This window comes from Callospermophilus lateralis, chromosome 8 (genome assembly GCF_048772815.1).
Source record: "Callospermophilus lateralis isolate mCalLat2 chromosome 8, mCalLat2.hap1, whole genome shotgun sequence".
Lineage (NCBI taxonomy): Eukaryota > Metazoa > Chordata > Mammalia > Rodentia > Sciuridae > Callospermophilus > Callospermophilus lateralis.
The window spans coordinates 138,271,442-138,285,165 of NC_135312.1; the positions used below are offsets into that span (position 1 = coordinate 138,271,442).

General features: G+C 46.6%; 1 protein-coding gene across 2 annotated transcripts in view; it reads left to right on the forward strand.

Moving 5' to 3' along the window:
- Window positions 1–7,713, forward strand: part of Qrfpr (pyroglutamylated RFamide peptide receptor) — a 33,865-nt gene extending 26,152 nt beyond the window's left edge. For both annotated transcript variants that reach the window (XM_076864637.2, XM_076864638.2), the window contains 3 exons: window positions 3,115–3,350; window positions 4,901–4,998; window positions 5,695–7,713. In XM_076864637.2, the coding sequence (XP_076720752.2) occupies window positions 3,115–3,350; window positions 4,901–4,998; window positions 5,695–6,095 (735 nt within the window). In that variant the 3' untranslated portion in view covers window positions 6,096–7,713. The remainder of the gene's footprint in view (window positions 1–3,114; window positions 3,351–4,900; window positions 4,999–5,694) is intronic.
- Window positions 7,714–13,724: the final 6,011 nt, after the last annotated feature.

The window sequence follows — 13,724 nt, forward strand, 5'->3', positions numbered from 1 at the left end:
ATTGACAAATTGAAACTGGAAATATGTCAAGGGATCATCTTTGTGACTTCCCGCCCACACCTTGTCCGACAGGCCCACCCCGCCTGGGCTTCAGGGTAAAGGGATCAGTGTGTTCATTGCAGGTGGCCCAGCCTGTGGCTGTGCCTCAGTGTGTCCTGCACAGGGAGCCTAGCACAGGCAGGCTTCAGGGACAGGATGTGCACAAGGCAGCCTTAAAGGGACATGCCCTTTGTGCTGTGAATAGAGGTGGGCAAACGTGAAACTTTAGGGCCAGCAAGGATGTCAAGTGGGCCCCAAGATAATGGCACAGTTGGAAAGTAGCCAGTGCTTTTTGGGTTATGAGGGGGGCTGTGCTGAATGGGCTGGACTGTGTGGGTGAGAGCACAAAGCCGCTTCGTTCCATTTCTTGCTGCCCGAGTGGACCCCACAACTCCTCCAGCCACTCAGGTGATATTTTCCTCTGGTCACTTTCAGCCCCTTGTCAAACACCATGTCCAGAGACAATCACATCACTCATACTTGCAGTCAGTTTAAACGTTGCCTTTCCCTCCGCTTGGAATGATTTCAGGCCCAGAGCTGTGAGGGGCTGTGGTCAGCTCCTTCTCTGCCTCACCTCCTGTCTCTCTGCCACCTCTCTCTCCTTGGGAGCCCATAAAGAGGGTGGGGAGATGGAGGGCAGAGGTCCTCTGAAGGTGGTGCCTTCTGGGGATGGCTGTGGCCCGTGATACACTCTTGGGTCCCTGGGTCTCCCCAGGGTACCAGCACTGAGGCTTCTGATGGCTTCCCTCTCCAGCCAGCTGCTCAGGAAGACCCCTCATGGCCACACAGCTTGGACCACAGCTCCTGCAGCTGACCTACCCTTACCTCAGCAGGAGACTCAGGACGTCAACTTTTACCTGCTGTGGCCAAGTACTTGAGAAAAACCACGTGGAGGGGGAAGACTTATTGGGCTCACACTTTCAGGGGCTTCTGTCAGACAGCTCCGTTGCTCTGGGCCTGATGTAAGGCAGAGCCTCATGGTGGAAGGGTGTGGCCCAGGGAACCTGCTCCCTCTTGGAAGCTAGGAAGCAGAGCAAGAGCAGGGACAAGGTGTAGTCCCCAGGGGCACTAAGGACCCACTCCTTCCATCCAGGTCCCTCCTGCTGCAGTTCCCGCGTCTCCTGGTACTCCGTTCAGCTCCGAGTACCTCGGTGGGTTGATCTGATGAGGAGGTCAGGGCCCCCGTGGTCCAGTCCCTTCCCCAAAGCCCCACCTCTGGCCATTACAGATCAGGCCAGCCCTCCAGCACCTGAGCCTTTGGGGGATGTTCCATGTGCAGACCATGACCTGGAGTGCATTTCTAGCCAATGGGAGGAAAACTAGGCCTATCAGTCTCTTCAATAAAATCCTCTTATTGTGTACTCTAAATGGATTTTAATGAATAAGTCCTTTGTTTAGTTTGAGAGAATGTGTACTGTATGATCTAATTGGCAAAGCTGCCCTGTCGAACAGATCAGCCAAATCAGGTTTGCCTCCTGTTCGATTTCATTTTTGAGGGACTATAAGTGCATTAGTAAGGCCACCTTCTTGCCCCTGGTTTCCACTGGGACGGGCAGCAGCTGTCTTAGAACTACTCCTGAAGTTCTGGGCCTTGCTCTCTGGCGGCCTCTCAGGAGTAATGTCTGACAGTTTCCGGGACCTGGAAGCAAGGAGGTGATTAAATCAAAGTCATCGTCCCTTCTGCCCCCTCACTGTGACCTGTGAATTCACAATGTCCCAACGCTTGTCACAGTGTCAGCTCCCCAAATGCCAGGCCTCACCCTGAACAGAAACAGGCTTTGACAGGGAAGCGCCATGTCCTGGCATGGGCTCCACTGCCCGGTCCAGGGCTTCACTGACGGCCACGGCGGGTGCTCCGTGTAGACTGGAGTAGGGAGAGGATGATTATGAAAGAGGAGGTGAGAATGTGGGCCCAGCATGTCCCAGCCCCAGGGCCAGCCAGAGCAGTGGAGGACCTGGCACTGGCTGTCACAATCCCCTCCAGGTGTGCTGTTGGAAAGCCTGGGCTTGTCCCAGTGCTGCAGAGTCCTGTGTGGAGGCCCCCAGTCTCCCATGGAGCTGTGGGATGTGTTGGGAGGCATCCCCCTTGACCCTCTAAGGTCTGCTTACCTGAAGTCCTTAAGTCGGAATGAATTTCCTTTTTTCATCCCATTCCTGGGGAGAATTTTTCCCCCACTGAATGTTACTGTTCCTCGTTGTATTCCCTCAACACCTGGATGAGAACTTGAATTTTCCTACCTTTTCAACGGATGTTGATGATGAGCGACAGAGTTTGCTGGGAGTGCAGGCAGAATATGCCTGACACCTAAGTATTCACCTGGAACACTCCAGGGTGATCGAAGTGGTTTTGACAGTTGGACAAATTCCCTCATTTTTATTCCTGTCACTCAGACATGACTTTCAAATGTGCTATAAACGTTTAGTTGGTCCTGAAACGAGCCCTTTTAGTAACCATTGATGTTGTCATGGTTCCTAATAATGTTTTTGAACGTACAAGATGAGTCCGCCAGAAACAGTATGAACATGTCGGCAAATAAATACAATTGGACGGGAGTTTGAATCCAATTTGCTTTTTATCTCCGAATTGACCAGTTGCCCTTTTGATCTGTTTCCAAGCAACCGGATCATTCTACTATGAGACTAGTAAAACATGTGGCTCTCAGCCTCTTGCTAGGAAAAAGTCTGAGGACTCCCACGTCTGTTTCCTCAACAACTAAGAAAGAAAAGTCTAATTGATTGGTTCAGTGAATATTGAGCTAGCTGGCATCTGATGCAAAATGTTTTCAACATGCACTTTATTAATTGTGCTTTTTCCAGCCAACTGAAAACTCGTAGCCAGGGGAATAAAAGTTGAGAAAGATAAAAAATGAAAATAAAAGCACAAAACTCTTAAGAACTTAGCAGTTGTGTGGAAAACACTTCTAACCAAGCAGCCGTGGAAAAGTGATTCTGGGGGACCCTCACAGCGGGCGTCTGGGGGCTGAGCAGGGCTGCGGTGTGGCTGCTGGCTCTGGGCCGTGTCTGCCCTGTGGGTGCAGATGCTGGTCCTCCTAACCGTGTTGTTTTTCTGCCAAGATCAAGTACGACTTCCTGTACGAGAAGGAGCACGTGTGCTGCTTGGAGGAGTGGGCGAGCCCCGCGCACCAGAAGGCCTATGCCACCTTCATCCTGGTCATGCTCTTCCTCCTGCCCCTGCTGGTCATGCTAGTCCTCTACAGCAAAATCGGCTACGAGCTTTGGGTCAAGAAAAGGGTGGGGGACAGCTCCGTGCTTCGGACTATTCACGGGAAGGAAATGTCCAAGATCGCCAGGTGGGTCCCATGCTGCGTTCCTCTCTAAGTGCTTTTACTCAGTTATGCTGGGGTGGGACATTCGCCAGGGCTCCCGGAACCCCTCGAGATTTAGCCAACTCAGATTTAGAGCATGGCTGGCCTGTAAACCCCGAGGTTTTATGAGATTGTGCGTGAGGCAGGAAGAGTGAGATTACCCGCTCAGAGGTCAAAACAGGCGCTGTGGCTGTAGATAGAAACATCCCTGGGATTGGGCACACCGCTACATTTTTATCTATGTGTGACGATGATGGCTTGGCCATAGCTAAGGGCTGGTGCCAGGACCTGTGGTCCCCCGGGGGTCTGCTCTGAAACTCGCCAGCTGTCATGAAGACCAGCACCTGGAGAGCAGGTCCTGCTCTCCCCAGACATCCGAGGGGCCTGCACAGCCCATCCTTAGGATGTTCCTCACATACATCAACAATGTGTACCGGTGCTGGAAACTGGAGCACGTTATTTTAAAAAATTAATATTATTGATATTTTGTTTGTACTGTTATAGTTACAGCTTTGTCTCAGGGTTTCATAAACTGACTTCCAGACCACTCACGTATAATCGAATCAAGACTTTATTGAAGCACACCGGTGGCGGAGAACATAAAGCTGTTCCCCTGATCAGCCCCGAACAATTGCAAGGGCACTCCTTATAAGCCTGAAAACCGCAAAAGGGATGTTCGGGGGTCTAGCCAATGCAAGCAAGCCAGGTTACAGAAGCGGGACAGTGCAGTCAAGCGGAGGGAAGCCTAACCAATCACAGTTAGCCCAGTCACCCCAGTTACAGAAACAGAGCCCTGTTACCTAGTTACAGAAACAATACCCCATTAGGTAGTTCCGTGTTCTTAAAGGTTTCTATAGCAAAAGGAAAAGAACATCTTGCTCCAGTCATGACTCTTCTACTTGGCATGGTTGTTTTACAGGATGAAGTCATAAAACAAAATGGAGTCACATTTGCTCCTACTATCACAGTACCTGAAGTCGGTACTTTTGGGTTTTATTCACACATAGCAATTTTAAAACACAGTTGACTGGTATGGTACGTGCAGTTCATATATTTTATCTTACCATCTATACTTTATGACTGCTGCAGCAGTACGTGGAGAGGCCTGGCTATTCCACGGGTTCCATGGGGCCAGGTGTGCAGTGCCCGCTAGTGCCCATCTGTGTAAAGACCTTGCTCCCTAGGCGTAATAAAGGATTGCATGTTTGTTCCGTCCTTGGGCTCACACATTTCATAAGTATTTACAGTTTCCTATCACGGGTATGAATGCTTTTCAACATGCCGTGAATAAAAGCTAGACTGCCTAAATTCAAATCCAGAGTGCCCCCTCATTGGCCATCTGACTCTGCAAAGTATTTCAGCTTCTTTGTGCCCCTAGCTGCATCTGCCCGGGAGCTTGTTGGGAACGTGAGTGGCATATTCTTGCCAATCACTAGCCGAGCACCAGCCCACAGTGAGCACAAGCTGTAGGGGATGCCATCAGCCGGACACCTTTGCCGGGCAGAATGACAACCCGTGTTTCCCTGTGGGTCCAGGAGGAAGAAGCGAGCTGTTGTTATGATGGTCACCGTGGTGGCCCTCTTTGCCGTGTGCTGGGCGCCATTCCACGTCGTTCACATGATGAATGAGTACGGTGAGTGTGCTGGGCGAAGGGCTTTCTCGCTTGTGGGCTGTAATGGGCGATGAGTCACTGGGATGTGTTCTCTCCACTTGGATAATCAAATGCCCGACATGGAATGCAGGACCTTCCTGGGAAGGACCACCAGTCAGTAAGTGACAGGCAATTAGGCACAACTGTGACCAAGCTGTCCCTGATTACAGAAGACAAAGAGAAGCTTTGAGACTCTTCTCCCCTGGGACCCCGTCTCTTCTCCCTCTTTAACATGGGCGAGGTGGCACCTCATGGACCTTCTTTATTTGGAACTGGCCTTCCTGGCATAGTGTAGTAAGGCCGAGGATTTCAGCCAGAACCTCAAGGACTCCTCCCTGGCAACCCAGGATCAGTGTGGGTCTTGGTGTGATTGTGTTCCTGGAACACCAGCAAACATTCACAGTGACTCTTGCTCTAGTTGGCAGGATGCTTGGAGCATTGGGTTGAATGACAGTCCCCGTGATAGGCACCAGGCTACGTGTGTACGACTGTTTCCCAAGAATGCTGCCTCGTCCCAAAGGTCATTTATTAAGATACCAGGTGCCTCCCCAAGTGCTCTTGAGACTTGTGGGCCTCTGCCCCTTATGTGAATGTAAGTTTGTGGTGAAGACGGGCGGGGAGCAGCAGTCTGTTTTATTCATGGTAAAACAAGCATTCTGAAGTGCTGCTTCATTTCAGGTAATTTCGAAAAGGAGCACGATGAAGTCACCGTCAAGATGGTCTTTGCCATCGTGCAAATCATCGGCTTTTCCAACTCCATCTGCAATCCCATCGTTTATGCGTTTATGAACGAGAACTTCAAAAAAAATTTCTTGTCTGCAGTTTGCTGTTGCCTAGTAAAGGAACCCTGCTCCCCAGCGCAGAGGCCTGGGGACTCAGGGGTCACAATGACGCGGAGGAAGGCAAAGCCATGTGGGAGGCAGAACCCCATAGAGGAGACCAGGGCGGAAGCCTTCAGCGGCGGCCACATCGAGGTCAAGCTGTGCGAGCCGCTGCAGGGCCCCAGGAGCCTCAGGCGCCCGCTTGCCCTCCTTAGCCCCGAGCTCTTGGAGAGTCCTGCTCTGGGCAGTGGGCATTAATGGGGTGGCTCCCGGGGTCAGTGTCCTGCAGATTGCAATCTCAGGTTATTTTGAGCCATGGTCAGAGACTTTATTTTTAAAATGATGGCAAGAAGGAAAATTGATTTTTCCAGTTAAACTTACCTTGCACATGAAGACGCAATTTTGAAAAAGTACTAGAGCATCCTGGTGATCATTAAGGTGGTCTTTTAATTATCGTGTACAATGACCTTTGTTCGTGGCTAGCAGTTTGTCCCTGTGCAGTCAGTGGACTGTGACTTTCTGTGAATTGCTGCACCTTCTTCGTTGACCAGCAGGTTAACCGGTGAACGCCACGCTGGACTGTTCAGTGCCCTGGTGGAGTTGGTGTGGTCTTTTGCACATGAAGTCTGTGCCATCAATTCAAAGAAGATGGAGAATCAGCGAGACCCAGGGGCGATGCCTGTGTTGCCGCTTCTTGTAGCTGTGGAGGGACCACTCTCTGGTGGTGGCTGTCACCTAAACTCTCTGTCTCCCTGTGTTCCCTCCCTACTGCAGTCCCTGGGAGCTCAGTGTGGAGAGGGTGGGAAGGCCCCTGTCCTGAGCTCCTGGGCTCTGCGGCCTGTCCCTGTTCTTGTGTCTCATGTCCCCTGAGGTCCTGCCCTGCACAACTTCCCTGTGTCTGTTTTATAACTTGTGTCTCTGCTTCAAAGAAGAGTTGGGGGTCCCATTTGCTGATGGACTGTGAAGTATCGAGACCCCTCTAAGAGTCTCCACTAGTGTTTCTGCCCCTCATTTTCACTAGCAGAATACAAGACTTTTCCTACATACAAGAGATTTTCTGCGTAGGAAGTAGACGAGGGAGGGTCCACACCACGCCGGAGGGATTTTGCTGTGCCCAGGCTGACACCCAGAGCTGGGTCAGGTGGGGAAATGGAGTCCCCATTCATGTTCCTTCCCTCAGCCTCCTCGAACCCAATCACCTTCTCCAGAACCCCGACTCCTGACTGTCGGGGACCCCAGGCCACCATAGGGCCCCACATTTCCCCTTTAACGTCTGTGATTCCCAGAGCCCAGTGTCCGCCTCATGGCCAAGAAGGCTTTCTGCCCCAGTTTTGCAGCATCTGCTCATCTAGCGGGGTAAAGGGAAGGAAGGGACGTCCAGCAACTCTCAGGACCTTTTAGGATTCGAGTTTTAGGATTTGGGAACCAGAGAACCCAGGCCATTCAAACCCTCGGGTTACCTTCGACTTCATGTGTCGAAGCATGTGTGAAAAAGACGAGGAAACTGCGTGGTGGTGGGAGCCCTGCCGAGGAACCACGGGGAAGTAAAGCAGAGGAGGTGTGTGATTAACTGCCTGTCCTGCTAGTTGTCCTGTGACAGGACACTGTCATTAAACACTGAGCCATTAGAAGTGGGTCAGAGTCACTGATGTGGGAATAGTCATGACTCCAGGCCTGAGGCACACGTTCTCCCTATTGGAAGGTGAAACACGGCTGGATCAACAGCGCTGACCTTTTCATTATTAGTTTTAAGCTTCTTAAGCCTTGCAGAGCTTGGTCTAGAAACATGGAGGTGTTAGGTGACCACAGATGTTCACCGCTGCTCACGTTTGTGTGAGGCAGAGGCACAAGTTGTCCTGGAAGCTGTCCCACTCGTCCTTGACACACACACTCTCCTTGCTCTGTTAGAAAAGTTCAGGGAGGAGCAACGTTGGGCCTGTGACTGAGGATTTACTTCTATTGGCCAAAGGTCTGGGCCCCGTCTGGACCCTGAGGGGGAGGATGGTGGGGTGGCTTGGGTTTGGAGGGGCCCCTGAAGACCGGGTGGACACCGCCCTTCTCCCATCTCCCATCTCCCATCTCCCAGCCCTGTCTTCTGCCCCTGCAGTGCTTCCCCATTGGTTCTCCTCTGCGGACCTCATCATTTCACCCCCTGGTTTTTCCTTTATCTGGGGCCTGGAGTGAGGACTGCAAAGGTTTCCTGGGATCCAGGATGTAGGACTGAGGTACAGAAAATCGTCTTCCATGTATCGACATGGGGTAAGACATCAATGAAAGCAGGAAAAAGGTCTGTTTCACTGCTCAGACCTATAGTATGAATGTTGAGAGCCACAGCCGAAGGGGCCCCAGCAAACTTCCAGCTGCCGGCTGATTGGCTCCTCTGCGGTGATGCTCATTGGGCTGTTTCCCTGCCCTTTCAGACCACGGAGCTGCTCATTGGGGGACTCTTTTGGCTCCGCCCACATGACCCAGCCAATCGGCCTCAAGAGCAGGAGGAGTCGGGGTTGAGAGGCTTGTGGGAAGCCGGTGGTGGCAGTTGGGCTCTGAGGGAATTCCTGAAGAGCTGTGTGGTGTGGTGTGTGTGTTCTAAAAATAAAGTTCATTTCTTTTGACAAGAGGCTCCTGAATTGTGCCCAGCCAGTCTGCGGCATTTGGTGGGCCACACAGGGAACGACTGAGGGTAAGTAAACCGCTCGCCCCTGAGGGCAGGGTGAGAGGATGGGGAGCCATTTTAAGATTCCTCTTTTGTTTTGCTTCATTTTTGTTTTAAGTTGCCTGTCCCTGGAGATGAGTGAGACGGAAGAGAAACCGCTCACTTCTGAGGAAAAACCACTCACATCTGAGGAACAGATAGGGAGAAAGGACGGATGGACATTTCAGGAGGATAGAAAGGCTATAATGAATTTTGTGTTGTTCCCTTTTTATTTCATTCTGTCTCGGTTTTCTTTGGCGTCGTCTTGTTGGGTTGTATTATAGTAGAAATACGGGATCAGAAACTAGTAAAAAACAACTGAAAGAGTGTTAAGTAAATTGTTAGAGGAAGGAGGCGTCCCAGTAAAATCAAGAGCAGTCAGGGCGTACGTTGATACAATGCAAAAATGTAGCCCATGGCTTTTTAAGGAGGAGTTGTTAAGTATATCACAATGGGACCATCATGGTGAAGATTTAAAAAGAATAGAAAAGAACAGCCCAGGAACTCTGCCAGCTGGCACATTGGCATTGTGGGCATTGGTATCTGGTTTGCCTAGTCCAAACCTTTCAGTTCAGATTATGGTAGAGGAAGGAGAAGACATATTGATTCAAGTAAAAGAGGAAGGTCTCTCAAGTTAGTCAGACAGAGGAAAAGATTCAAGTAAAAGAGAAGGTCTCTCAAGCTAGTCAGACAGAGGAAGAAAGTTTAGAGCAGAAAAAGCCATCAGGGGAAAAGTTACAACAGGAGACTGCTACTAACACCTTTCTGTCACCAGAGGATGTAAGTGCCCACCAATAGCGCAACCTCCATATGCTGGGAGGCCCCCAACCCCTGTAGTTGATAGATGGGATCCTGAGACCTGTCTCAAATATTAACATGCCCTGTACTCAAGCAGGCAGGAGGGCAGTGAATTTAACATTCTTTAGATTTCAAAACAGTGAAGCAGCTAAAAGAGGCTGTAACAACCTATGGTCCTCAAGCACCCTTCACTGTAAGCATGGTCAAATCCATTACCAACTTGAACATGACGCCAGCAGGTTGGGCTAATATGTGTAAAGCTGTGCTAAATGGAGGACAATACCTGTTATGGAAGGTTGCCAATGGGGAATTTTGCAAGGAGATGGCTAGGCGAAATCTAGATATGTTGTTAGGAAAGGGACCTTATGAGGATCAGCAGCAACAAAATGCATATGATCCTGGCATATACTAACAAATTGCTGCAGATGCGGTTAGGGCATGGAAGACTTTACAAGGACATGGAGGTTTACAAGGTCAATTATCTAAGGTAATACAAAGAGCTAATGAATCTTACGCTGAATTTGTAGATAGGCTTATTCAAACAGCTACCAGAGTTTTTGGGAATTCAGAACAAGCAATGCCATTAATAAAACAACTGGCTTATGAGCAAGTAAATCGTTGGTGCAGAGAGGTCATTAGACCATGGAAACATGAAGATTTAAACACATATATTAAATTATGTAGAGACATTAATGAACAAGGGCAAGTCTTGGCAGCTGCAGTACAACAGGTTTTAGATGCCAGGCCAAAAACATGCTACAATTGTGAACAAACAGGACTTTTTAAAAGGAATTGCCCCATAGGAGGAGGGTTTAACAAAACTAGGTATCAAAGGAGTAGAATACCGGGTATTTGCCCACGATGCCATAGAGGGAGACATTGGGCTAATGAATGCCGTTCTCAAACCACCATAGAGGGTACTCCGTCATCAAAAAATGAACAAGGACCAGGTGTCTATCCACGATATCATGGAGAAAGGCATCGGGCTCCATTGCCAAAAAATGGACAGGGGGGCCCTATGCTCCAGGGCCCAAGACCACAAATATACGGGTCACTGGAGGAACCCAGCCACCCCATCAGGGTAGTGCCCAGGACACATTGTCCATTAGATGCCTCACTAGACAAACCAGAGGAAGCGCAGGATTGGACATCTGCATCTCCGCCAGAATAGTACTAACTCCAGAGATGGGAGTTCAAATTATTCCCACAGGGGTAAAAGGACCTCTTTCCAAAGGAACAGTAGACTTATTATTGGGACGCAGTTCTTCTACTCTAAAAGGACTTATGATAAGTTCTGGGGTAATTGATCCCGATTATAAAGGTGAAATAAAAATTATAGCCAGTTCTCCAAAGGGTATATCAGTTATTTCACCAGGAGATAGAATAGCACAGTTACTAATAATACCCAGCCTACATGATAAATTTTCCAGTCGTACTGTAGAAAGAGGTTCCAGGGGATTAGGTTCCACAGGTATAGATTGGGATATGCTTTCTTTAAATTTAGATTCTCGCCCCATGCTAAAACTAAATATTCAAGTACATGAATTTAATGGGCTACTGGATACAGGTGCAGACCTTAGCATCATCTCTCATCAAGAATGACCAAAACATTGGCCATTACAACAAGCCATTCAAACGCTTCGAGGCCTAAGAGTGGTGACTAATCCCCATAGAAGTGCAATGGTATTAGATTGGAAGGATCCTGAAGGATGTGAAGGAACTATACAGCCATATGTATTGAATCATCTTCCCGTAAATTTATGGGGACGAGATGTCCTAGATCAATTGGGTTTGACATTAACAAATAACATCAACCAAAATGCACCCACTATTATGACTAGACAAGGTTTTAGGAAAGGAAAAAGTTTAGGAGAACAAGGTATAGCAGCACCAATACAAATAGATCAAGGAACAGACAGACATGGATTAGATTATCGGAGGGGTCACTGAGACAATAAAAATTACTTGGAAATCAGAAAGAACAGTATGGGTTCCTCAGTGGCCCCTGACTAAAGAAAAGATACAAGCAGCCCATGACCTGGTCAAACAACAGTTAGCAGAAGGACATATACAACCTTCTGTATGTCCCCATAATATTCCCATTTTTGTCATTAAAAAGAAATCTGGTAAATGGAGATTATTGCAAGATTTAAGAGCCATTAATAATGAGATGGTTATTATGGGACCTGCTCAATTGGGGATTCCCCAATTGTCTGCTTTGCCAAAAACTTGATATGTTTTAGTTATAGATATTAAAGATTGTTTTTTTTTTTCAATTCCAAGTCATCCTGAGGATAGTTCACGTTTTGCATTTACTATCCCTGCACTGAATCATGAAGATCCTGATCAGAGATATGAGTGGAAAGTACTCCCTCAAGGGATGGCTAGCAGCTCAACTATGTGTCAAATTTATGTTAAAAAACATACTTAGAAATCAAAATCCTGAATTACAAATATTTCACTATATGGATGATGTATTCTTAGCACACAAAGCTAAAAACACATTGCTAGAATGTTATGCCACACTTACAAAATTAAAAACTTATTAAAAAATTATAATCTAGAGATAGCAATAGATAAAGTACAATTAAATTTTCCAATTAATTATTTAGGAGTTCTATTATCCTCAACCATGGTCCGTCCACCAAAAATTCAAATACGAGTAGATCAACTCAAATCACTTAACGACTTTCAAAAGTTATTAGGAGACATAAATTGGATAAGGCCTTATCTAGGCATACCAACAGGAGAGTTGGAACCTTTATTTGATATCCTAAAAGGTCCATCAGATCCAAATTCACCCCGCATGTTAACGCCTGAAGTAAGAAAGGCATTAAAAATCATTGAAACATATATGGAAAATATGCATTTGGATAGAATTGATATAAGTTTGCCTTTATTATTTATTGTACTACCAACAAAAAATATTCCTACAGGAGTATTTTGGCAAGAAGGTCTATTATTATGGATACATTTATCTTATTCTCCTAACACTATTCTTACTAGGTATCCTGAGGCTGTAGGACAATTAATACTCAAAGGAATAAAAGCAGCAAAGGGAGTGTTTGGAATTTCTCCCAATAAAATTATTACTCCATATACTATGGATCAAATTGATGAGTTAGCTAATGAGTTAAATACTTGGGTAATAATCATGTGCAAATCTAATGTTTCATTTGATAACCACTTACCATCTAATCCTTTATTGTCTTTTTGGTCATTGCATCCTGTAATTTTTCCAAAAATAACAAGAAAAACACCTTTCATGAATGCTGCAAATATATTCACTGATGGGTCAAATAATGGTATAGCAGCAATAGTTACACCTGATCAAACTTTTACATTTTTAGTAATCCAAACAATCAGCTCAAAAGGTAGAGCTTAATGCAGTATTGCAAGCTTTTGTGATGTTTAAAGATTCTGTATTTAATTTATTTTCCGATAGTCAGTATATAGTTAATGCTATAGTATCCCTTGAAGATGCTGGTAGGATTTCCCCTTCCTCTACTGTTTTGTCTTTGTTTTCCACTATACAAAGTCTAATCTGGGACAGAAAAGATCCATTCTTTATAGGACATATCAGGGCACATACAGGATTGCCTGGAGCCCTTAGTTTGGGCAATGATTTAGCAGATAAAACTAGACATGACATACATATTTTCTCTACACTAGAAGAAGCTACAAATTTTCATAAAAAGTTCCATGTCAAAGCTAATACTTTACAAAAGCATTTTAAAATAACTAAGGAACAAGCCAGACATATAATAAAACAATGTCAAAATTGTGTGACCTTTTTACCACAAGTTAATCTTGGAGTCAATCCTAGAGGATTGATACCTAACCATATTTGGCAGATGGACGTCACACACTTGCCAGAATTTGGGAAATTAAAATATTTGCATGTTACAGTTGACACTTCTTCCAGATTTTTGATGGGCTCCCTTCATGCTGGAGAAAAAACTAAAGATATTATAGCTCACTGCTTACAAAATTTTGCCACTGTAGGCATTCCAAAACAGTTAAAAACAGATAATGCCCCTGACTATACCTCTACCTCTTTTAAACAATTTTGCTCATCATTTGGCATTACTCACATAACAGGAATTCCATACATTCCACAGGGACAAGGCATAGTTGAAAGAGCTCATCAAACTATTAAAATGTACTTATTAAAGCAAAAAGAGGGAATTGGAAAGGGGTATATATCCCCCAAAGATAAACTTAAAATAACCCTTTTTACTCTAAACTTTTAAAATTTGGATTCATCAGGGCTTAGTGCTGTGGAAAGGCATATGTGCCAAAAAATGTACATAAGCTCAAGGTACTTTGGAAGGATATTCTAAAGGACAATGGAAAGGTCCTGACCCAGTGATTGTCTGGAGTCAGGGGTCTGTTTC